The sequence below is a fragment of the Pristis pectinata genome, chromosome 35 (assembly GCF_009764475.1).
Source record: "Pristis pectinata isolate sPriPec2 chromosome 35, sPriPec2.1.pri, whole genome shotgun sequence".
Classification (NCBI taxonomy): domain Eukaryota; kingdom Metazoa; phylum Chordata; class Chondrichthyes; order Rhinopristiformes; family Pristidae; genus Pristis; species Pristis pectinata.
In genome coordinates, this window is record NC_067439.1 from 2,139,483 (window position 1) to 2,162,239 (window position 22,757).

Sequence of the window (22,757 nt, forward strand, 5' to 3'; positions counted from 1 at the left end):
TGGGCCAGTGAGCAGCTCACAGCCGGTTCTGCCCACAACATTACAGCGGAGAGGGGCTGGACGACATTTAGGGGCAGGTTGCCAGGAATGGGAACACGGTGCACTGGACACTGGGGTTATTTGGCCAGGGGGCAGAGGGGGTGAGGCGCAGGAAACAACGGGCGGCCCAGATGAAACGACGAGGAAGTAAAAAGTTCCCCAGCAGAGGGGGCAGAGATTTTAACGCAACCAGTGATTAGAGGAGAGACGAGAAGATGTTGACCCAGGAGGGGCGGTGGGGGTCCGAAACTCGCTGCCCCGGGGTGGGAGAAGCAGGCTCCCTACACTTAAACATCCTCGACCCCAACCGTCGACAACCCACCTCACCTCCCCCCCCCCCACAGATGCTGCTCGACCACTGAATCCCTCCAACAGATCTCCTCCCCCCACTCTTTAAACACGAAACCCGGGGCTGTGGACCCAGTGAGCTCCTCTGTCTAGCATGGACAAGAGGCCCGAATGGCCTCCCCCTCTCCCATCAATGTTCTATTTTGGTTCAGGAGGAGGCACCCCCAGTTCCCAGTGAACTCTCCCCCATACCCAGGGGGGTGGAGAGGGAGGTCCGGGAGGGGAAGCTCTCTCTGTAATCCGTTAACCCAGCCCCTCCCGAGGAGAGACGCCAGCAGCGCTGGGCGCACACAGGGTTAATGTGACACAGCTTTGTGTTCGCTCCGTCTCCGCCTGAGAGGAGACAGTCTCCCTTCCCTCTCCAGCCCATGGACCCCTCTCCCAGGACGCTCCGCCTGTCCTGACCCGGGCTGCCTCGCCCCCCCCCTCTCCCGCCCTGAATGGGGCGAGAAGCGACGGGGGGAAAGTCTGAGGAAGACGGAGGTTTCACACGGGCGCTGCAGCCGAGCGAAGCGGAGGGGGAGAGCCGGCCAGCGGGACAGAACACGAGGGTAGGTGAGAGGCTTCACTCGCAGCTTCCTCTGTCTGCGACGCCAGCGGAGGAGGGTGAGGGAGAGGGGGGGAGTGGGTGAGGGAGGGGGGGGAGTGGGTGAGGGAGAGGGGGGGGAGTGGGTGAGGGAGGGGGGGGGAGTGGGTGAGGGAGGGGGGGGAGTGGGTGAGGGAGGGGGGGGAGTGGGTGAGGGGGGAGTGGGTGAGGGAGAGGGGGGAGTGGGTGAGGGAGAGGAGGGTGAGGGAGAGGAGGGTGAGGCAGAGGAGGGGGAGTGGGAGGGGAGGGGGAGTGGGAGGGGAGGGGAGGGGGAGTGGGAGGGGAGGGGAGGGGGAGTGGGTGAGGGAGGAGAGGGGGTGGGGGAGGGAGGGGAGGGGGTGGGTGGGGGAGGGGTGGGAGTGGGGAGAGGAGGGGAGGGAGAGGAGAGGGGAGGTGGGGAGGGGAGAGGGGAGGTGGGGAGGGGAGGGAGAGGAGAGGGGAGGGAGAGGAGAGGGGAGGTGGGGAGAGGAGAGGGGAGGGAGGGGAAGGAGAGGAGAGGGGAGGGAGGGGAAGGAGAGGAGAGGGGAGGGAGGGGAAGGAGAGGAGAGGGGAGGTGGGGAGGGGAGAGGGGAGGTGGGGAGGGGAGGGGGGAGGAGTAGGGGAGGGGGAGGGAGAGGAGGGGAGGGGGAGGAATGGAGGAGGGGGTGTGGGTGAGGGTGCGCTGTGTCGTGGGAGGGAGCGCTCTCCCTGTGTGGGGAGCTCACTCTGGTGTCATGGCTGCTTCATCTGGTCACTTTTTGATTGAAGTTTGTGGGATTTTGCTGTGTACAGTGAGCAGCGACGTATTTCATTGGTTGCGTAAAGGTTTCAGACATCCTGAGGAGGTGGTGGGTGTCCCAGTAGGAGGGTGGGAAGATGAAGGGTCTACTGCCAGACAACTCTATGACCCCCTAATATTTCCATTCAATTCTTCTCCCTGGGAAGTTGAAGATGGGGAAGGTGCTCAACCGTCATTTGTGTGTCAGGTCAGGGCTCCTGCCTGTCCGCCCTGTAAGGGGTGGGGGGGGGGAATGGCTCTCCCAGGGACCCCCTGTAAGTACTGAGACTCCCTCCCCTGTCAATAGCGATAGACTCCCTGGGATATTAGTCAGTGAACATTAATTCCATGAGTATGTCATGGTGACCACATCTCTTGTTTATCGGATCAATTATAATTGGCTGTTTGCGTTATAAAAGTAACGGATTGGGTGTGAGTGTGGTGGGATCTTGCTGTGCATAGTCTGGCTGCTGGGTTTCCTCATTAGAACTGTAACCATACTTCAGAAGTGCTTCATTTGCTGTAGAATGTTCTGCTTCCTGAAAGGGATGTTACAGAGGCTAGAGAAATACACGTTCACCTTTACCACAGTCTGGCAGTGTCCTGATGAAGTTTGACATAGGATTTTGCCACCTCATTCCAGGTGAATGAGATCCCCCTCAGTGTGCCGATGTCCCCCACTCACCAGTACATGGTGTCTGGGATAGTTCTGGTCTCCGGAACAGTGGCTGTCTCCGCTCGGCTGTGCTTGTTACCGGAGCCCTCGGAGTGTGGAGGAGTTTGTGGGGCTGAGGTCGTGCCTTCCTGTGAAGCAGAGGAACAGCCTTGCCTTCCAACCAGTCAGGCAGTGTGTCTCTGCTCGTGGGTCTGCTGTGTGGTGAGGGTGTGATCAGCCCCAGGCAGCCCTGTAACTGGGACAAAATCACACCTGGACACTGGATTATAAGATTCTCCCTTGTGGGGATATCCACTGGGTTCTGGACTATGGGGTCTGTGGTTGTGGCCACGGAGACCTCGGTGGCCAGGTCACCTCAGATTACCCTGGATTGGAGCGAGTGTCTGGGCCAGTTCAGGGGTGTGATTCAACCTCTGCTGTGGGTCTGACACCACATACAGGACACGAGGGAGGACGGCAGATTTCTTCTGGTTGTGATGCAGGTGGGGTTTGAGGCAATCCAGTATTTTCACAATCGCAAAGACTGATTTTATTTTTATTCCAGATTATTTAGCTAGCTCAATTTAAATTCCCCAACCACCATGTGAGTGTGTGCATGTATGTGTCTGCACATGTCCTGTGTTGTCCACACTGTGCACTGCTTGCATGCCTGGCTCTGCTCTCAGCCACAATCCTGCATTATCCCTGTTGGAGGGGAAGGGAGTTCCTGGCCGTTACCCTGGCTGAGGCAGGCAAGCCAGTGATGGCCATCTCCATCTCTCACCAAGGATCACGTTTTCAGAAGGTAGAAGTCTCCAGATTGCTCCGGTCAGTATGGAAACAGAAGGGTAGCATCAACATCAGCATCTTCTCCTGGGCCAACGACCCCATCCCCAGGGCCTGAATTTCACTCGGTCAGCCCCATTGGGGAGGCCTGGTCATTCACCAGACTCCCAAAGCAGACACTTGGTCCCCAGCTCAGATTTGGGAAGAGATTCCCTGGTGGACAAAGAGTATTTTCAAATTCTCCTTGGAAAAATACAACATTCCCACTGACTCCTGGGAATCTCTGGCCTATGACTACTCAATGGGGAGGGACCATCGGGGATAGGATTGGGCCTGTGGGTCAGGAGCTCACAGAGGTCCTGTATAAACCCGTCCCATCCACCACCACCTGCCCTATCTGTGGTTCCTGCATCAGCCGCATCAGTCATCTCAGACCCCACACAACAGTGGAAGCACAAAGTTACACAGCATGGAAATAGGCCCTTCGGCCCACCTAGTCCGGACTGACCATCAAACACCCACTTACGCTAATCCCATTTTATTCTCCCCACATTCCCATCAACTCCCCCCAAGATTTTACCCCTCACCCACACACTAGGGGCAATTTACAGCGGCCAATTAACCCACCGACCCCGCACGTCTTTGGGATGTGGGAGGAAACCGGAGGACCCTGGGGGAAACTGATTCTCCTCTATCCTGAAGATTCCCTAAGGTGAAGGGTGCACGCGTGTGTGTGTCTGGGCACGCGTGTGTGTGTCTGTGCACGCGATTGTGTGCATGTTGGACCTCGTGCATTTGTGTGTGTGCGCCAGTTCCTAATGATGTATAGCTTGCAAAATGTACACGTTTGTGAACAGTTCAGCTGCTGAGCTGCATTCTCCACTCAGCCAGAAGTCAAAGCAAAACTGGAGCAGTGTGGCGCAGCACATTACTGTACAACGCATGGTCACACATGGCTGGGCCTCTACAACCAGGTCTGACGCATTGTGTGCTGCGTGCTTGGTTGAAACCCAAACACGTCAAATCCTCTTCTCATCCCCCATACTTGATCTCGTGCCTGAGTGTTGCACAAAGTCAAAGACACCAGATTCAGTCGGAAGGTTGCGTTGTTGGCCAATTCAACTCATTGCTCTCCCAGCATCCTGGCAGTAACTACGGTTACAATCAGGGGTTGGCAACCCAAGAGGTTTGGCCTGACATCTCCAAGAATTCAGGGTTCATTTCCAGGTCAGTCCTGGCAGTAAAAATAACTAAAGGGGCCTTAAAGAACAGTCTTTTCAAACAAAAACCTCTCTGAAAACTTTTATACTTCAGTTGTGGAAGTTTTGAGGAAGGGGCACTGGGCCTCGTTTGACTATTGGTTGGACTCCTGAGTCTGTCTGCTGTCTGGTTGGTTGTTAGAAGGTTGCGACAATGGGCATGTTTGTCAACTAATGGCAGGAGAGAATGTGGAGGTAAATGAGTCATGTAATAACCTCCAGTGAACCAGCCAGAACTGGTGGTCCTGAGTACAACTCCCACCCATGTTTTGCTCCCTTCCTCCTGAGGATGGTGATTGTGGAGGAATGGGGGAAGCCCCCAATCCTTTGGTAACTCCTCCTTGAGTTGCTGAGTCAAGTGTTCCCCCACCCCTCGCTCTGTCAGGCCCTGGATAGGTGGAACTGGGGATGAGTCACCATGGAGAGAGGTCTCCCTGACCTGTTACACCCCTGACTCTACATGAGTGAAAGATGGGGGAATCCTAGCTACATGAGAGATGGGGGAGTGGGTGTGATCCAAGGTTCCTTGCTGGACTTTAATCTACATCTAGACTGGACAAGTTAAATTAGTCTCAGTAAGGTGAAGTACAAATTCACAGCATGTGTACAGGATAGTTTTCCAGCTCAATAGGTTGAGGAATCAGATTTATTGTCACTGACTTAGATGATGTGAAATGTGTTGTTTTGCGGCAGCAGTACAGTGCAAAGACGTAAAATTACTACAGATTACAAGAATAAAGAGTGCACAAAAAAAGGAGACATGAGGTAGTGTTCATGGATTCACGGACTGTTTAGAAATCTGACGGCGGAGGGGCAGAAGCTGTTTCTGAATCGTTGAGTGTGGGTCTTCAGGCTCCTGTACCTCCTCTCCGTTGGTAGTAACGAGAAGAGGCACGTCCTGGGTTGTGAGGGTCCTCAGTGATGGATGCCGCACCACCTCTAGAAGATGTCCTCGATGGTGGGGAGGGTTGTGCCCGTGATGGAGCTGGCTGAGTCTACAACCCTCTGCAGCCTCTTGCGATCCTGTGCATTGGAGCCTCTGTACCAGGCTGTGATAAGGGAAATGTTTAGATGTAGTATTACAATGTGAAAGGATTAATTGATAATCTTTTTAAAAGGCCTTGAGGAGTCGTACAGCACAGAAAGCAGGCCCTTTGGCTCACCTTGTGCATGATGATTATGAAAAACCCATCTGTACTAACCCTATTTACCACACTTGGTCTGCAGCCTACTCTGCTTTAGTAATCCAAGTCCTTATCCAAATATTTGATACACATTATGAGAGTGCCATCCTCCACCACCTTCTCAGGCACCTTGTTCCAAATAGCAACCACCCTCTGGGTGAAAAAAATATTTCCTCGGATCCTCTTGTTCCGCACCTTAAACCCACGCCCTCTGGTGTTAGATGCTTCCGTTATGGCAAAGGTTTCTCACTGTCCACCTATCTACGTCCATCAGTGTTCCATACCTTTATCATGTCCAGGCTTGCCTCCCCTGCTCCAAGGAAACCAGAACCAGCCTCTCCTCACAAGTGAAACATTCCATTCCAGGCAATGTCCTGGCGTATCTCCTCTGCACCCCCTCCAGGCTATCACAGCCTTGAGGGGAGGGTGATCCAATGCGATGAAGTTTTACGCGGAGTTTGAAAGTGAAGTCAAGTTCTCGGGTCTAAATGAAGGAAAGCGTGAAGGGGTGACGTGTGTGATTGGGAAGCAGCATTAAAAGATATGAAGGTGTGAGGCAGGGCTAATGTTTAAAGAAGTAACATGACTCGCGTGGCTCAACATCCCAATGGGAAAAGTGGTCCGTCCATGAGTGAGAGTGGACAGTGTTAAACTGAAGGAAGAAGTTTATAAATGGTCAGTGGTCCTGAGGCTGGGAGTATTTTAGAAAAAGGACGGTGGTGCAGCGGGTAGTGCCGCTGCCTCACAGCTCCAGTGGCCCTGGTTCAATCCTGACCTCTGGTGCTGTCTGTGTGGAGTTTGCACGTTCTCCCTGTGACCGCGTGTGTTTCCTCCCACATCCCAAAGGCGTGCGGGTTGGTGGGTTAATTGTCCACTGTAGATTACCCCTGGTGTGTAGATGAGGGGTAGAATCTGCAGGAAGTTAATGGGAATGTGGGGAGAGTAAAAAAAATAGGGTTAGTGTTGGACTGGTGTAAATGGTTGATGGCCAGTATAGACTCGATGGGCCGAGGGGCCTGTTTCTCTGCTGTATCACTCTATGATTAAGAAATAATAAAGGAAAAATAGAATATGACAGTAAATGTGCCGACTAGGTATGTTTAAAGGAACATACTAATAACAGCAAATGTGGACACCTCACAGTGAGACCAGAGAACTTATAATGAGGAGTGAGGAAATGGGAGAGGAATTAAACAATTACTTTATATCTATCTTCACAGAAGAAGCTGCAAAACGCCATAAATACCAGAGAAGCAAGAATCTGATAAGAATAAGGAACTGAAGGAAAATAGTTTTGGCAAACAATACATCAGAGAAGATGGTGATAAGTTTTGAAAGCGCTGGTTGTGGAGATAGTGGATGTCCTGGTTGTTAGCTTCTAAAATTCTATAGATTCTGGAATTGTTCCTGTGGATTTCAGGAAAGGTAATGTGAACCCACTGCTCAAAGAAGAGAGAAAATGGGGTCTGACATCAGTAGGAGGGAAAGTTCAGGGATCTAATGAAGGAACACCAAGAACTGAATAATAGGATTGAGCAGAGTCAACTCCTTCTGACTAATCTAGAGTTCTCTGAGGAGGTGACTAGCTGATTAGAGAGGGGGAACCAGCAGATGTTGGGGTATTTAGATTTTCAGGAGACATTTGATAAGAGCCTGCACAGGAGGTTGCTGAACAAGGTTAGAGCATGTGGAATTGGCGTGGATTGTTATAGGTGACAGACAGAGAAAAGGGGGTATAAACCAATCATTCTCAGTTGGTAGGTAGTGAGACAGATGCACCATGAAAAGCATCCTACCTGGATGCATCACAGCTTGGTAAGGCAACTGCTCTCTCCAAGACTGCAAGAAATTGCAGACAGTTGTGAATTTTCTTTCTTTTTGTACTACGCCGATGTACTTGTGCATTGAACAGTCTGTCTGGATGGCACTCAAACAAAAGCTTTTCATGTGAGAATAATAAACCAATTACCAATACTGTAGGGATCGGTGCTTGGACCCCAGCTATTCCCAATCTGCATCAATAATTTGTCTGAGGGACCAAATATCACATTTCCATGTTTTCTGATGATACAAAACCAGGTGGCACTGAGTAGGGAGGAGGGTGTAGAGGCTTGAAGGGGTACAGACAGATGGAATATATTGTGGGAAAAATGTGAAATCATTCACTTTGATCACAAGACACAGGAAAGCAAGGATGTATTTTACATGGAGGCAGATAGGGAAATGTTAATGTCTGAAGGGATGCAAGTGTCCTTACGCACAAGTACCGGATATGGGGAGAGTGCAGGAAGATAGCCCGAGGTAGATCAGCCATGATCTTGCTGAATGTTTTACGGGAAGCTGCATCAGAGCTGTGAGCCTCTGTATGTGCCGTACGGTAGGCTAATTCAAAGCCTGATGTATGGGTGGGGAAGACGTCACTTGAATTGTGTGTCCTTGCACGGTCTGCTTGTGTAAGTGGTGCATTGAGACCTCACCGACTGTCCCATGTTATCAATCTCCTTGCGGTGTTCAAGGAGGCTGTTTGGCCCATCAAGTCTCTGCTGGGTCTCGAGCAATTCCATTCCCCTGCTTATTTCCCAGTAACTTATTCTCTCTCTCTCTCTCCCTCTCTCTCTCACGACCACCAACTGATTCCTACAGTGCTCAGCTACCTTGGGGACAATTTACAGTTGCTAATGAACCCACCAATCAGACTCCAGTAACGTGCTCACAAGGTCCAGTGAAAAAATTCCAGGGTGAAACTTTAAAACTCTTACTTTAAAAAAAGAACCCCCACCAATTCAGCCAAGTTCCCACCACTTCCCTCACTCTGCCTCTTCCAGTTTCTGAAATACTCCAACTCCCAGAGCGCCTTTAAATGATTTATTTTTTAACTTAAGAGTTTTTGTATGTCTGTGAGCTGTGGCTTTTCTTCAGAAGAGGTTTGGAGACCAGCACCAAAGCTTTGTTGGCTTAAGATTCTGGGTAGACTTGGCCCTCCTGTCATTCTGTTAAAGTTCCCTGAAATGATTATTTTTGTTTTAGTTTTGTGAGAACTGGTCTGGTTTGCTCACAGAGGGCGAACATGACATCATCCCCCATGCATCTCATCGCTGCCTCTCCGAAGGGATTTGCAGGCAATTGTTTCCAATTCTTTTTTTATTAAGGGGATGCTATAATTGCCGGAGCATGCCACAGCCAGATGAAGTGATAACGTCGGCCGTGTGGTGTGGCTGCATTCCTGACAAACCCCCCTAATGCCACGAATGGAATTTAGACTTTTAGCATATAGAGTGAAACCAGGAATCAGGGAAGTGTGCAGGGACTGGGGTTCTGGGAGCACTGGATGCAACAAAGGATGGGACCAAATTGCAGCTGCAGTGCTGAAGGCCTGCGGTCCAGAGCTCTCTGTGCCTCTGGCCAAGCTGTTCCAGTCCAGCACTGGCATTGACTCAACGATAAGGTACATCCCAGGTACATCCTGTTCACCAAAATCAGGACTAATCTGCTCTGGTCGATTGTCGCCCAGTCTACCCTCAGTCATCGGCAGAGTGATGGAAGGTTTATCAACAGTCCTGTCGTGACACTTACTCATCAACAACCTGCTCACCCACACCCAGTTTGGGATTCACCATGACTACTGCAATCTGGACCTCCTCACAAGCATGGACCAAAGAGCTGACCTCCAGAGCGACTGCCCTCCACATCAAGGTACCGCTTGACCCAATGTGCCTTCAACGAGCCCTGGTAAAACTCAAGTCAATGAGCGTCAAACTGGAAACACTCCAGTGGTTGGAGCCATACTTGATACAAAGGAAGGTGAGTGTGGTTGTTGGAGATCAGTCACCCAACCACTGCAGGAGTTCCTCAGCGCAGGGTCCTGGGCTCAACCACCCTCAGCTGCTTCATCATTGACCTTCCATCCAAGGTCAGGTGGGAATATTCGCTGATGATTACACAGTGTTCAATTCCACTCACGACTCCTCAACTATGAAGCTGACCATGCCGACTTGTGGTAAGACCTGGACAAGGGCTGACAAGTGGCACGTAACAATTGTGCCACAAAAGTGCCAGGCAGTGATCATCTCCAACAAGAGTGTAACTGCCTACCCATGACGTTCAATAGCAAGTCCCCCACCACCAACATCCTGAGGGCCACCACTGATTGGAAACTCAACTGGTCCAGCCACTTAAGTGAGGTCAGAAGCTGGATATTCTGCAAAGTGAGTCGCCTCCTGATATCACAAAGCCTTTCCTCTACCTACAAGGTAGGATGCAAGGGTGTGGTGAAATATCCTCTACTTGCCTGGATGAGTGCAGTCCCAACAACTCTCAAGAAGCTCAGTACCATCCAGGACAAAACAGCTCGCTCAACAATCATCCCACTCTTGACATTCATTGTCTACACCACCGGCGCACAGTGGCTGCAGTGTGCACTGCCTTAAAAATGCAGGGCAGTTACTCGCCCAGGCTCCTCCAACAGCACCTCCAAACCCACAATCCCTTCCGCCAAGAAGGCCAAGAGCAACAGGTACACGAGGGAGCGCCACCACGCCACACACCATTCTGATGGAATTATGTTCAGCAGTCCTTCATCATTGCTGTCTCTAACTGCTGGAACCCCCTCGCCAGTGAAACTGTGGGAGCACCTTTACCCAAAGGACTGTTGTGGTTTAAGGAGGCAGTTCACCACCACCTTCCCAAGGGTAATTGGGATGGGAAATAAATGCCGGCCTTACCAACAGTGCAGAACAATGAACAACTACTGCACATGGCGCATTGAAACTTCTGAGATCCTTCTCCAACCTCCCTCCCATCGAGGTGGCACAGAGGGGGGCAGTGCCAGTCTAGTGAACTGTGCCATACCTAGAGGGTTGGTCATGGTCAGCTGAGGGAGCCAGGAGTGTCTTGAACCCAAGTCGTGCATCTTGAATGTGCCAACGGCTGCAGTAACAGCAGGGTTCCACCAACGGGCCAGGGGCCTGGACCGATGCTGCAGAAACAAGTGTAATTCAGCCAAAGGACTGAAATCTAGATAACTAAATCAATTCTAGAATCAAATGACAGTCACAGTAACTGTGGCCACTGGGTCTGTATCGGTTTATTATTGCCACATGTACGGAGATACAGCAAAACGCTTTGTCTGTGTGCCATCCAGAGAGATCATTCCATACATCCGTCAAGGTAGTACAAGGTCATGATGAGGTGGATTGAAGAGATTGAGTTCATCTTTTAGCGTAGGGGAGGTCTGTTCAAGAGTCTGATAACAGCGGGGTAGAAGCTGTCCTTGAGTTTGGTGGTTTGTGCTCTCAGGGTTTTGTATCTTCTGCGTAAAATCCCACCCGATCCACAAATGTCCTTCAGGGAAGGAAATCTGCCATCCATATCTGTTCCCGCCACACTGACTCCAGACACACCAATGTGGTCAACTCGTAACTGCCCTCTGAAATGGCCGAACAAGCCCCTCAGATTGCAGGGGGTGGGTACTGAATGTTGGCCCTCCCAACGACCCCCACATCCCCTGAATGAATCTTTTTTTAAAAACTGGTCACCAAAAAAAAATCCCACAGATGCTGGAAATCTGAAATAAAAGCAGAAAATGGCAGAACCACTCAGAAGGTCGGGCAGCATCTGTGGAGATTTGTTTCAGGTTGGAAACCCTTTGTCAGAGTAAGTTTGGTCAGGTTTGAAGGGGTGAACGTTAGTGCCATCCACGGTCCCCACTGCCCTGGAATCTGGAGCAACCCACAATGCTGGAGGAACTCGGGGTCAGGCAGCATCTGTGGAGGGAAATGGGCAGTTGATGTTTTGGGTCGAGACCCTTCATCTGGACCCAAAATATCGACTGTCTATTTCCCTCCATGGATGCTGCCTGACCCCTTGAGTTCCTCCAGCATCTTGTGGGTTGCTCCAGATCCCAGCATCTGCAGTCTCTTGTCTCCATTCGCTCTGGAATCCAAGTTGGGGTTATTAGGGCCTGGGTTATGTTCTGCTCTGGTTTTGCCCGATGTGGGAACACCTTTGCCACATTGTCTTTTTACAGCTGCCCTATTCTCCAGGCAGTGCATTGAATGATTTTCCCCTCCAACCACCCCCACGTCTCCTCCATCCACTCTGTGTGTGATTAACACTATAACCAGGGTTGGGTGGGAGCTGCACTTCTCTACTTCCGTCTCCTTGGAGTTGTCCAAACCCCCCCCCCATGCCTGCTGTGAACCCGGGGGGGGGGGGGGGGGGTCAGCTGGTGCCAGCCCCTTGCATTCTCTGCAGTCAGTCCCCCTTGTGGAGACCAGCTCAGTGGTGCAGCGCGTAGAGCCACTGTCTCGCAGCTCCAGCAACACGGGTTCAATCCCGACCTCCACCGCTGTCTGTGTGGAGTTTGCACGTTCTCCCTGTGACCATGTGGGTTTCCCCCAGGTTCCTCCCACATCCCAAGGATGTAGGTTGGTAGGTTAATTGGCTGCTGTAAATTGCCCCTTGTGGGGGTGAGAGGTAGAATCTGGAGGGAGTGAGGGGATGGGATCAGTATAGATGGGTGTTAGATGGTCAGCATGGATTCGGTGAGCTGAAGGGCCTGTTTCTGTGCAATAGAATTCTGAATCCGTGCAACACTTACCTGCAATTGGTCCGTACAAACAGCTGAGGACTGTCCCAACCAACTCCACACTCTTACACCACAGATGCTACGTAAATACAGGTTGTGGTTGTCAATGTTGAGCTTTGAAACCACCGCCCCAACAGCTCCCTTGACACCCACCGGTGGATTTGACACCTCATCTCCTGACCTCTTCCTTCCCTCTGAGAGATTTTCTCCAAGTTTCTGCTCTCAGGTTTTTAAATCTTTTTTAAATGTCATTTTTAGTTCTGATTGAAGCCTGGTGATGAACAAGTCCCGTCCCTTCTGGTTGAAATGGATTGAAGTGTCTCCCGCCGTTGCCTTGCCATTTGATCTACGACATGTCTTTCCGCCCTGTTAATCCCTGCCTTTTATCCCCTATAAATTAGCTCAATTCCAGGCCACATGCCTTTGATCTTGGATGCATCATTTCTTCAAATGTATTTTCAGTAAGAACATATTTAGAATCTGGACATTATTTCCCTAACATTTATTATCCAGATTTGGAGATAGGATTTCAAAAGGCCATTCATCCCTTTGAGACTGTTCTGGTACTTGAGATCCTGTCTGATTTGAGGCCTGACTGTATCCACCTGTTTGACCTTGACATGAATTTTGGTAGATATTACCTCTTGTGTGGTAGGGATGAGTCTGGTTCTTCTCTCAACTTTTTCACTGAAAGTAGTTGGGTTCAAATGTAGGTCAGAGATGACGTTTGCTAAATCAATCGACATTATCAGTCAGGGAAGGAAGTTACAAATTTCTCACACCCTCCGTGTCTTAAGGTGTTTCCCAACTTCCCTCCTGTGTCGGCAGAGACTGATAAATAGTTTTGTTAGACTCAAGTTCAGGTTTATTGTTACCATTGACAGATATACTCAGGGTATAAGTGCCATGAAAATTAGCTTTTTGCAGCAGCAGCACAGGACGTTACAAACAGGACAGACATGAGTTAACATAAATTATACTTAACTTACACGAGTGCAAAATAACCAACAAAACAACACCAGTGCAAGAATGTAAGAGAGAGAAGATATCTAGTCCAAGGTAGTGTTGGGGTTTTTCAGGTGGGTTCAAGAACCTGACAGCAGTGGGGAAGAAGCTTTTGTTGAACCTTGAGGTGTGGGTCTTCAGGCTTCTGTACCTCCTGCCTGATGGCAGCATCGAGAAGAGGGCACAGCCCGAATGGTGGGGGTCCCTGATGATGGATGTCACCTTCCTGAGACATCACCTCTTGTCGATGTCCTCGATGGTGGGGAGAGCTGTACCTGTGATGGAACTGGCTGTCCCACCACTCTCTGTGGCCTCTTGTGTTCCTGTGCGTGGAGTTTTCACACCAGGTCGTGGTGCAACTAGTCAGAATGCTTTCCACTACACATCTGTAGAAGTTTTTGATGACATGCTGAATCTCCTGAAACTTAAAAAAAAGTAGAGATGCTGGCATGCCTTCTTCATGATTACATCAATGTGCTGGGCCCAGGGTAGATCCTCTGAGGTGTTGACACCGAGGGACTTGAAGCTGGATGTGAAACCCTTTGACTTAAGAAAGCTATCCTCTTGCATTCTAAGAGCAACTCCTGTAACGACCAACATAATGAAGGTTGGTTAAAGCCCCTCCAATTATAATAGCTCTGTTATTGTGGGAGACCTCCGCTACCTCCCTCCAACTCCCACACGTTCCCATTGTCCAACCTTCCATTGAAAGTAAGCAGTAAAAGAACTAGAGGTGAGCTTAGAGTTTGTGCGACTGGTTGTGAGCTGGGATGGTGGTGGGAGCTGGTTCGACAAAGAGCTGGGTAAATGCTGGAAGAACAAAATGTGGCAGTGTCTGTGGGAAGGAAGCCCTTACAATGTTTGTAATGTACTGGGGACCAGGGTCAAATGGAGAGGGCTTTCAAAAAGCCAGCAAGGGGCAATGGGCTGAACTGCCTCCTGTGTAGGGTGTGTGGAGGAGTTGAAGTTCCCAGTCCCCTATTGTTCCTGATGCACATGCACTGCTGGTTTAAACCACTCCCTCTCTGCGTGTGTGACTGCTCTTGCTCATTCTGGTTCTCCCCTCCTTGGAGTTTTATATCGAGGAATATTTAGTCTCTGACTGGAATCTAAACCCCATGGAGGCTGCAGCATTCCATTGCCAGATCACTTCTTTAAAAAAAAGACCCTTCAGCCCATCGTAACCCATTTATCCTGCTAGCCCCGGAGTCCAGTCATTTCATCACCCAACTGTTTCCCAAGAGATTCCAGCAGATTTTATTCCTTCGAGGGATGTGGGCCTAATGTACCTCGCACCCCTAATCAGTCCTAGAGTAAACGGCTTGCTGGCTAATGTCAGTTAAGCGTTGACCTGTGTGTTTTGAGCTACATGTCAGTCAGGCTGAATGGGGACAGGAGACTTTCCCCACTGCAGGACGTCAGCGAGTCAGCTGAGTTTTGGTGTCAATCCAGTCGAACATTTTATTGAAGATTAATTTAGTTAACTGAATTTAAAATAGCTGCCATGATGGAATTCACACACATATCTTTGGCTTCTGTAATGGAATTACTATTAATGTATCTCGAAATAGTTCCCTTCCCTTCCCAGAAATCTGCTCTATCCTTTGAAGACCATTTCTGTGACATCTGCCCCAAATTTGTCTATAATAGGCTTAATCTTTTTGCGTTCCACTAGCCCCGCACTTTAATTCAATATTTACCTTTTCCATTCCTTTAAATGTTGACTTGCCAGTCTTCCCCTCCTGCGTTCCCACAGCTCCCCCGTTTCTGTGTCGGGACTGGGCCATTCTGTAACAGCCCTGTTGTATAATGTGTGACTGCTGGTATTTCACAACAGGGCAAACCATGAGAAAGGGAACATTTTTTAAAATAATAAAAAGATACAGTTCCTGCAGGCAGGATTTCTCAGCGGACTCCGTAGTGTAACCTGATATTGTGGCTGTTGGGTAAAGTGATGTTCCCTGGATTTGCTTCATTTACAGACAAGTACAGAGCACACTGAAGTTCCTTGTCTGTAAATGAAACAGCAGGAGTGAGACAAATCTCCACACAGAATAGAAGGAATTTCATTATATTTTATTACCAGAGTCTTGCTGGGATTCCCTGTGTTGTCATGAGCTGCTCCATCATCTCTGCTTTTGGGTTCGAGTCTCCTTCCAGCCACATAGAATCGTTACAACAGGAGACTGCTCAGCCCATCGGGCCTGTGCTGGTTCTTTGTCCCATTGTTGCAAGTTATTCCCATCCCATTCCCTTCAGAGAGCCCTGGTTCTGTTTCCACCATTGCTAAAGGAATTCTCTCCGGATCCTACACACACTCCCTATCCAAAGTGTTTTCCTCAAATTCCTCTCCTGTATCTTTTGTCCAACGTTTTCAATCTGTTTCTTGAACTATCCTCTACTGGGAACATTCACCCTCCATCCACCCTCTCCAAAACCACCAAACTCTTGTCCACCTCTGTAAAACCTCCTCTAAACCTTCCTTTCCCCAAGGAGAACAACCCCAATTTCTCAAGTGTAATGAAAATCTTTTTTTTAAAAAAAAGAACCTGCAGATGCTGCAAATCTGAAACGAAAACACAAAATGCTGGAAACACTCAGCAGGTCGGGCAGCATCTGTGGAGAGAGAAACAGAAGCAATGTTTCAGGTCAAAGACCCTGTTCTATTGAAGGGTCTCAAATCTGAAACATAAACTCTGTCTCTCTCTCCACAGATGCTGACTGACCTGGTGAGCAATTATTTTGCACAGTTTTGGTCACCATGTTACAGGAAAGATGTCATTAAGCTGGAAAGAGTGCAAGAAGATTTACGACATTGCCCAGGGAAGCAGTAGAGACTACCGCATTGAATATATTCAAGACACAGATAGATTTTTGCACAGTTGGGGGATTAAGGGTTAAGGGGAAAAGGCAGGTCGGTGGATCTGAGTCCACAGCCAGATCAGCCATGATCTTATTGAATGGAGGAGCAGGCTTGAAGGGCCGGATGGCCTCCTCCTGCTCCTGTTTCTTATTGCCAAGACTCAGGCATGAGTTATAGGGAGAGGTTGGGCAGGCTAGGACATTATTCTTTGGAGTGTAGGAGACTGAGGGGTGACCTTGTAGAGATGTATAAAATCATGAAGGGCATCGATAAGGTGAATGCGCAGTTTTTTCTCCGGGAAATCAAAAACTAGAGGGCCGACGTTAAGGTAAGACGGGAAAGATTTGAAAGGGACCTGAGGGGTAACTTCTTCACCCAGAGGGTGGTCCATATATGGAATGAGGTGCCAGAGGAAGTGGTTGCGGCAGGTATGATAATGACAGTTAGATAAGTACCCGGATAGGAAAAGTTTAGAGGCATTTGGGCCAAATGTGACTAGCACAAGTGGGCACCATGGTTGGCATGGACTAGATGGGTCGAAGAGCCTGTTTCTGTGTTGTGTTACTCAGACTCCAACATTGGTTAAAATCCCTCAGCCCCGGAACCGATCCAGCCTGAGATAGATGCTCCCTGGTTGTTGAAGGGATGAGTGGTTAGACCACGTCTGTCCACTCTGAAGGCCATAAAAGTCCCAAAGAAACATGGAAATTCTCCTCGTTTCCTGAACGAGAAATGACTTCTCCCCCAAAATCACCAAATTCCTTGGATGTTATCTCACTGGTGTTTCTGGGATCTTGCGTTACAACAGGCTTTGTGGTTCCCTGCATTACAACACACTTCCCTATGTTACTTCCAAAGTGCTTTGGGACATTCTGGAAGAAAACAAATCTGTCTTAAACTTTGCAACCTTCCTCACCGTCGGCGCCAACTTTCACTGGGCTATCATCCCACAGCAGCATGGACCGCCCTTGCCCCTTCCCGGAGGGGTTGGGTGTGGGGAGGGGACAGAGAGCGGGTGCTCCTTGAGCCCAGTCCCACCCTTGCAGGCTGCTCATGTGAGCCCCAGCCCATAGCTCGGCCAGCATTTGAGATGTATCTCCTGCAGCTGTCAAAACCCCTGGAGGTCGCAGCACAAAACATCTGTTTTCAATATTTTGAGCATTTTTCTGACTGCTCTATTTCTGATTCCCTTCAAGAATCCAATTTCTGAACCAATCAGGGTGCTCCCACTGTGTGTGCCAAGGTCGGTAGGGGCCAGAAGTCAACTCTAGACCCAGACCGGGCACGGACTGCAGCTCCGTCCCCTAAAGCAGTCGAGGCAACCCATTTGAAGGCTGCACCCACACTGGTTGTAATTTGGAGAGACAACAGACAGCAGATGGCTGGAATCTGTAGCAACGAACAAAGCGCTGGAGGAACTCAGCGGGTCAGGCAGCATCTGTGGAGGGAAATGGACAGTCGACATTTTGGGTCAAGACCCTTCATTTGCCTGATTAGTGAGACTCTCCGTCTTGGTGGGGTTCGAACTTTGTGTGAGACCACAAAGGTACATGAGCAAAGACTATTTTGTTTGAAATGTTCAGGCATTCGGTGTGTGATGGGGTGGGACAGGAGCTGGGGTGCAGAGTCAGCCCTGGCCCTTTGCAGCCTTCCCCATACACGCAAGGCTCTGGTGATGAGCTTTACGTGATGGCTGATTTTTAGTGCAGCCACGTAGCCAGGTTCTCAGTTTCCCTGTGACCCTAGCTGTGTGCCCCCAGCAATTATTTTCTTCTTACTACGTAACATTCTGGTCCTTGCTGCCTGTCTGTTGGACGACCTAATAGGTTGCAGCTGGAGACAGCTACAGGGTCAGACTGTTGGAGGCTCCCTGTAATGGTTAAGACAGGGCTAAGGTACCGACAACAGCCGGGGAACGGGGGCCTGTCTCTCTGAATGTAGAAGGTGGTCAGGCAATTTGCAAGACCCCGTTTTTCCACCCCTGCCCCCCCCCCCCCCAACCCCCACCCTGGTTCCTTTAATCAACTGAAATTTGTTTGTCCTTGGACTAGTACTGGCAAAAGATAACTAGCTGTTAATCCCATCACTGTCAGTAGGACGCAAACTGTATACAAAATGGTCACCAGGGATCACCCAATTGATTGTGATGCATTTTGGAGAGATCGTATATTCCTCATATACCTCAGGAGGAGGACATTTAGCCCATCAAATCTATGCCGGCTCTCGGTACAATCCCATCTGTCCTATTTCCCCACTTGTTTCCCACAAGCCCATCGTCCACCCAGGATCTACCCCTCACCCACACACTGGGGGCAATTTACAGCAGCCAATTAATCCACTGACCACCCCCCCCCCACGTCATTGGGATGTGGGAGGGAACAGGAGCACCCACGCGGTCACAGGGAGAACGTGCAAACTCCACACAGACAGCGCCATAGGTCGGGATTGAACCCGGGTCTCTGGAGGGTGAGGCAGTGGCCCTACCCACTGCGCCACTGAGCCACTCACCACAAGGGGCTCAAGCTCAGAGCCCAGGTACCTGGAGGCCAGCCCTCCTGGACTGGTGCAGGGGGTGCAGACTGATACTTCCTTCGAAAAGCAGCCTTGCATTTGCATAACGCCTTTCAGGGCACCTCAAACCACTTTACTTTACAGCCAATGAAATACTTCTGAAGTGTAGGAAACATGTTAGCTGAGTTCTGCGCAGCAAGATCCCACAAATGGCAATAACCGGTGGTTGTTTTAGTGATGTTGACAGAGGGATGAATATCAGCCCCAGGGGAGAGCTCTCTGCTCTTCATCACAATAGTGACCGTGGGATCTTCTTGCTCACCGGGGAGGTGGATGGTGTCCAATCCCACGTTGTGGTGTGTGTCATGCCAGCCTGGTTGGTAGGCAGCACTCTGCCTCTGAGTCGGCCTCAGCTGGCGGTTGCAGATGTTGCTTAGTTAAAGCAGGTGCCGGTGTGTTACTGATGGAACGTTCGGGGGGTCTTTGGGGTGGGGGGAGGGAAGCAAGAGGTTGGCTTTGGTGTGGCCATGGTGTGGCCAATGGACCCAGGTCACCTGCCCAAACCTTCCAAGAATAGAGTTGACCCACAGACCAAATTGGCTGCCGAGGGGCGGCTCACCCAACCTGTGGAGGAGGGAAGGGAGCAACGTTGGGGGCTTTGAGCTTAAATTGGGATGTTGCTGGGCTTATCACTGTGACTTTGGGTGAGTGTTAAATACTTGGTGCTCAGCCCACCGTGTCCACGTCTACCGTCATCCCCATCCACACTAATCCCACTTACCCCCACTTGCTCTGTAGCCTTTTCTGCTTTGGTAATTTAAGTACTTGTCCAGATGTTCTGAGAGTCTCTGCCTCCACCACCCCCTCCAGATTCCAACTGCCCTCTTGGGTGAATCTTCCTCAGTTTACCTCCAAACCCTTGCCCCCTCTCCCTAAACCTGTGCCCTCTAGTTTTAGACGCCTCTGCTATGGGAATGTTCCCTCCTACCTACCTACCCTATCTCTGCCCTCGTGTACCAGTTGCCTGTTACACCTGCTGCCCAAGCTCATTGGCCATTGGGAGTTGTCTGTGTTGCCCTCCCTCACTTGACAAGCCCGAGGGAGGGAGGCCGACATCCCAGGTATCTCATCCTGTTTTGTTTTCTGACTTCCTCCAACTCAACAATCCTCCAAGACTTCCACACTCCTCCAATTCCAGCCTTTGATCTTCCCCAAGATCTTGCTCCAGATTCAGGAATACCCTCATTAAAGCCCCCAACCTCTCTCCTCCTCATACGTTAGCCAAACTGTTTGGTGACCTACCCTGGATATCTCTGTGTAGTGTGGGGTCAGATACACCTGTCAGAAACACCTGATAGACACACCTGTGAAGGACTTTGGGACACTTTGTTCTATGCGAAGGCAGCTACAGAAATGTCAGCAATTGTTGATATAATATTGAGAAGGAACTGGGACACCCACTCATGGTACAGGTGGTGATCCACAGCCAGGGTTGTGAGATTTACTTCAGAACATCTGGAGGACTTGATGGGTCCAAGTGACAATATCTTAGAGTCATAGAGTACTACTGCACAGAAACAGACCCTTCTGCCCAGCTCATCCATGCTGACCAAGATTCCCATCTAAGCTGGTCCCATATGTTTGGCCCATATCCCTCAACCTTTCCCAACCAGCCCAATTGAAGTTGCCCAAGTTTCTGACCGTTCTAAAGATGGACGCAGTAACCCACAGACCCTGGTGGAGGTACTGCTCGTTGGTGACTTATGGTCTAATACGGGCTGAAGTATCTGGAAGACCATTCCTGATGCTTGATAGAAAATATCTGTGGAGATATTTCTTCTTGGAGAACAAAATGAACATATACCACTTTATAAAATTATGAATAGAATCTTAACCTAGAAGTATGTCCACATTGCCTCTAGCCAACGACTGTGCTCAAAATAGCAAAACCATTTCCAATTGGAACTAATTTGGGGAGGGGATCTCACTGGCATTTCCTGGCCAGACAATGGCGCATTTTTTGTCCCCGGATATGGGAGACAGACGGAAGGTTCTAACTGTGTGTAAACAGAAAGGTAACATGAGGAATTCTGCTGACTGTGCAGAGAATGTTCAGCCGTGAATCCGGGAATAGAGCGGTGGGATTGGCTGGACCACCACTCAGTGCCTCCAATCTCCAGGCCCGGGTCAGAGGCTGGGAATGTTTTTTATTGGTTCCATTAGGTGTATGCATTTCTATGGCGCCAGTCCCACCCTCAGAATGTCCTAAAGGGCTTTACTATCAATTACATACTTTTGCAGTGTAGTCAACTGTTGCAATGTAGAAGCCCAATACATCACGGGCACATCCTTCCCCACCATTGGGAGTATCTACAGGAGGCGCTGCCTCAAGAAGGCGACATCTATCATCAAAGATCCCCACCATCAGGGCCGTGCCATCTTCTCAGAGCTCCCATCGGGCAGGAGGTACAGAAGCCTGAAGTCCCACACCACCAGGTTGAGGAACAGCTACTTCCCTTCAACCATTCGGTTCTTGAGCCGACCAGCACAACCCTAATCACTGCCTCAGTACAGCAGCACTGGGACCACTTTGCACTACAATGGACTTTGTTTGTTTTTGTTCTAATTGAGTTCTTCCTTGTAAAATTACTGTATAATTATGTTTACTTTGTTTTTCTTGTGAATGCTGCTTATCTGATGCTATGTGCCTGTGATGCTGCTGCAAGTAAGTTTTTCATTGCACCTGTTTACACATGGACTTGTGCATACAACTTAGACGTAGATACCACAATGGTGCCAGGCATGAAATCTATGATGAGAGAAACTAAGCATCTGCCCTTGACTTCCACTGGCATTGCTATTGCCAAAGCCCCCATGACAACGTTAGGGGGTCACCATTGATGAGAAACTCATCTGGACCAGCGACATAGGTAAGGTGGCTACAAGAGCAGGTGAGAGGCTGGGGACCCTGTGGTGAGTGACTCACCTCCTGACCTCACCCACCCACCCACACCCCCCCAACACAAAGCCTTTCCACCATTCACAAGGCACACACGGAGTGCAGCGGAACACTCTCCCGTTGCTTGTGTGAGTGCAGCTCGAACAGCTCTCAAGCAGCCCGCTTGACAGGCCAACCACAGCCCTAAACGTTCGCTCCCTCCGCCACCAGCGCGCAGTGACTGCAGTGTACACTATCTACAGAATACACGGCAGTTGCTCAATCTGACAGCACCTCACAAACCCACAACCTCTAGCACCAAGTAGGACCAGGGCAACAAGCATATTGAAACGCCTCCACCTGCAAGTTCCCCTTAAAGCTGCACCCTATCCCAAGTAGGGAACGTACCACCCTCGCTGTGCTGGGTCTAGCTCTCTCTTGATCTGTGGGCTAAACGCCAACTGTAAATGACCCCTGGTGTAGGTGGGTGACCATCGAGTCCACTCTGCCATTCAATCATGGCTGATTTTTTTTTTAAACCTCATTCTCCCACCTTCTCTCCGTAATCTCTAACCCCCTTAGCAATCGAGAACCTATCAATCTCTGCCTTAAACACACCCAAAGACTTGGCCTCCCCAGCCCTCTGTGGCAACCAATTCCACAGATTCACCGCCCTCTGGCTGAAGAAATTCCTCCTCATCTCCCTTTATTCTGAGGCTGTGCCCTCTGGTCCTAGACTCTCCCACTGATGGAAACATCCTCTCCACGTCCACTCTATTCCAGGCCTTTCAGTATCCGGTAGGTTGCAATGAGATCCCCCCCTCATCCTTCTAAACTTCATCGAGTACAAGCCCAGAGGGTGGGAGGAGAATCGGGTTGTACTGGTGGGCACAGAGAGGTGGGGTTGGAGGGATATGGGCTGAATGCAGGAAATTGGGACCAGCTGGGTGGGGTCCCTGGTTGGCATGGACTGGTTGGGCCGAAGGGCCTGTATCCGTGCTGTATTGTTCTATGACTGTGTGAGAGAGAGGATGGGTTACAGGAGAATGAGTAGGAAAATGGAACTGCTGCAAGAGCCAGCATAAACTGGATGGGTGGATTGGCCTCATCCATTATCATTGGGAAGCATGAAATATGAATCACTGTGGGAGTATCTGCACGAGAAGGACTGCGGTGGTTTGAGAAGGTGGCTCTCCTCAACTTCTCAAGGGCAACAACAGACGAGCAATAAATGCTGCCC

General features: G+C 50.1%; 1 protein-coding gene across 4 annotated transcripts in view; it reads left to right on the plus strand.

The window, feature by feature from the left end:
• The first annotated feature begins 809 nt into the window (after positions 1-809).
• The window catches only part of plekhg2 (pleckstrin homology domain containing, family G (with RhoGef domain) member 2), a 130,230-nt gene continuing 108,282 nt past the window's right edge, over positions 810-22,757 (plus strand). Inside the window, exon 1 of one of the 4 annotated variants that reach the window (XM_052044330.1) lies at positions 810-938. Coding sequence is in view for 1 of the 4 variants with exons in the window: in XM_052044329.1 (XP_051900289.1) it covers positions 828-942 (115 nt within the window). In the remaining 3 variants the exon portion in view is untranslated. Of the gene's footprint in view, positions 943-6,961; positions 7,040-21,398; positions 21,510-22,757 lie in introns of those variants that run through there. The other 3 variants (XM_052044329.1, XM_052044331.1, XM_052044332.1) reach the window with 3 other exon arrangements.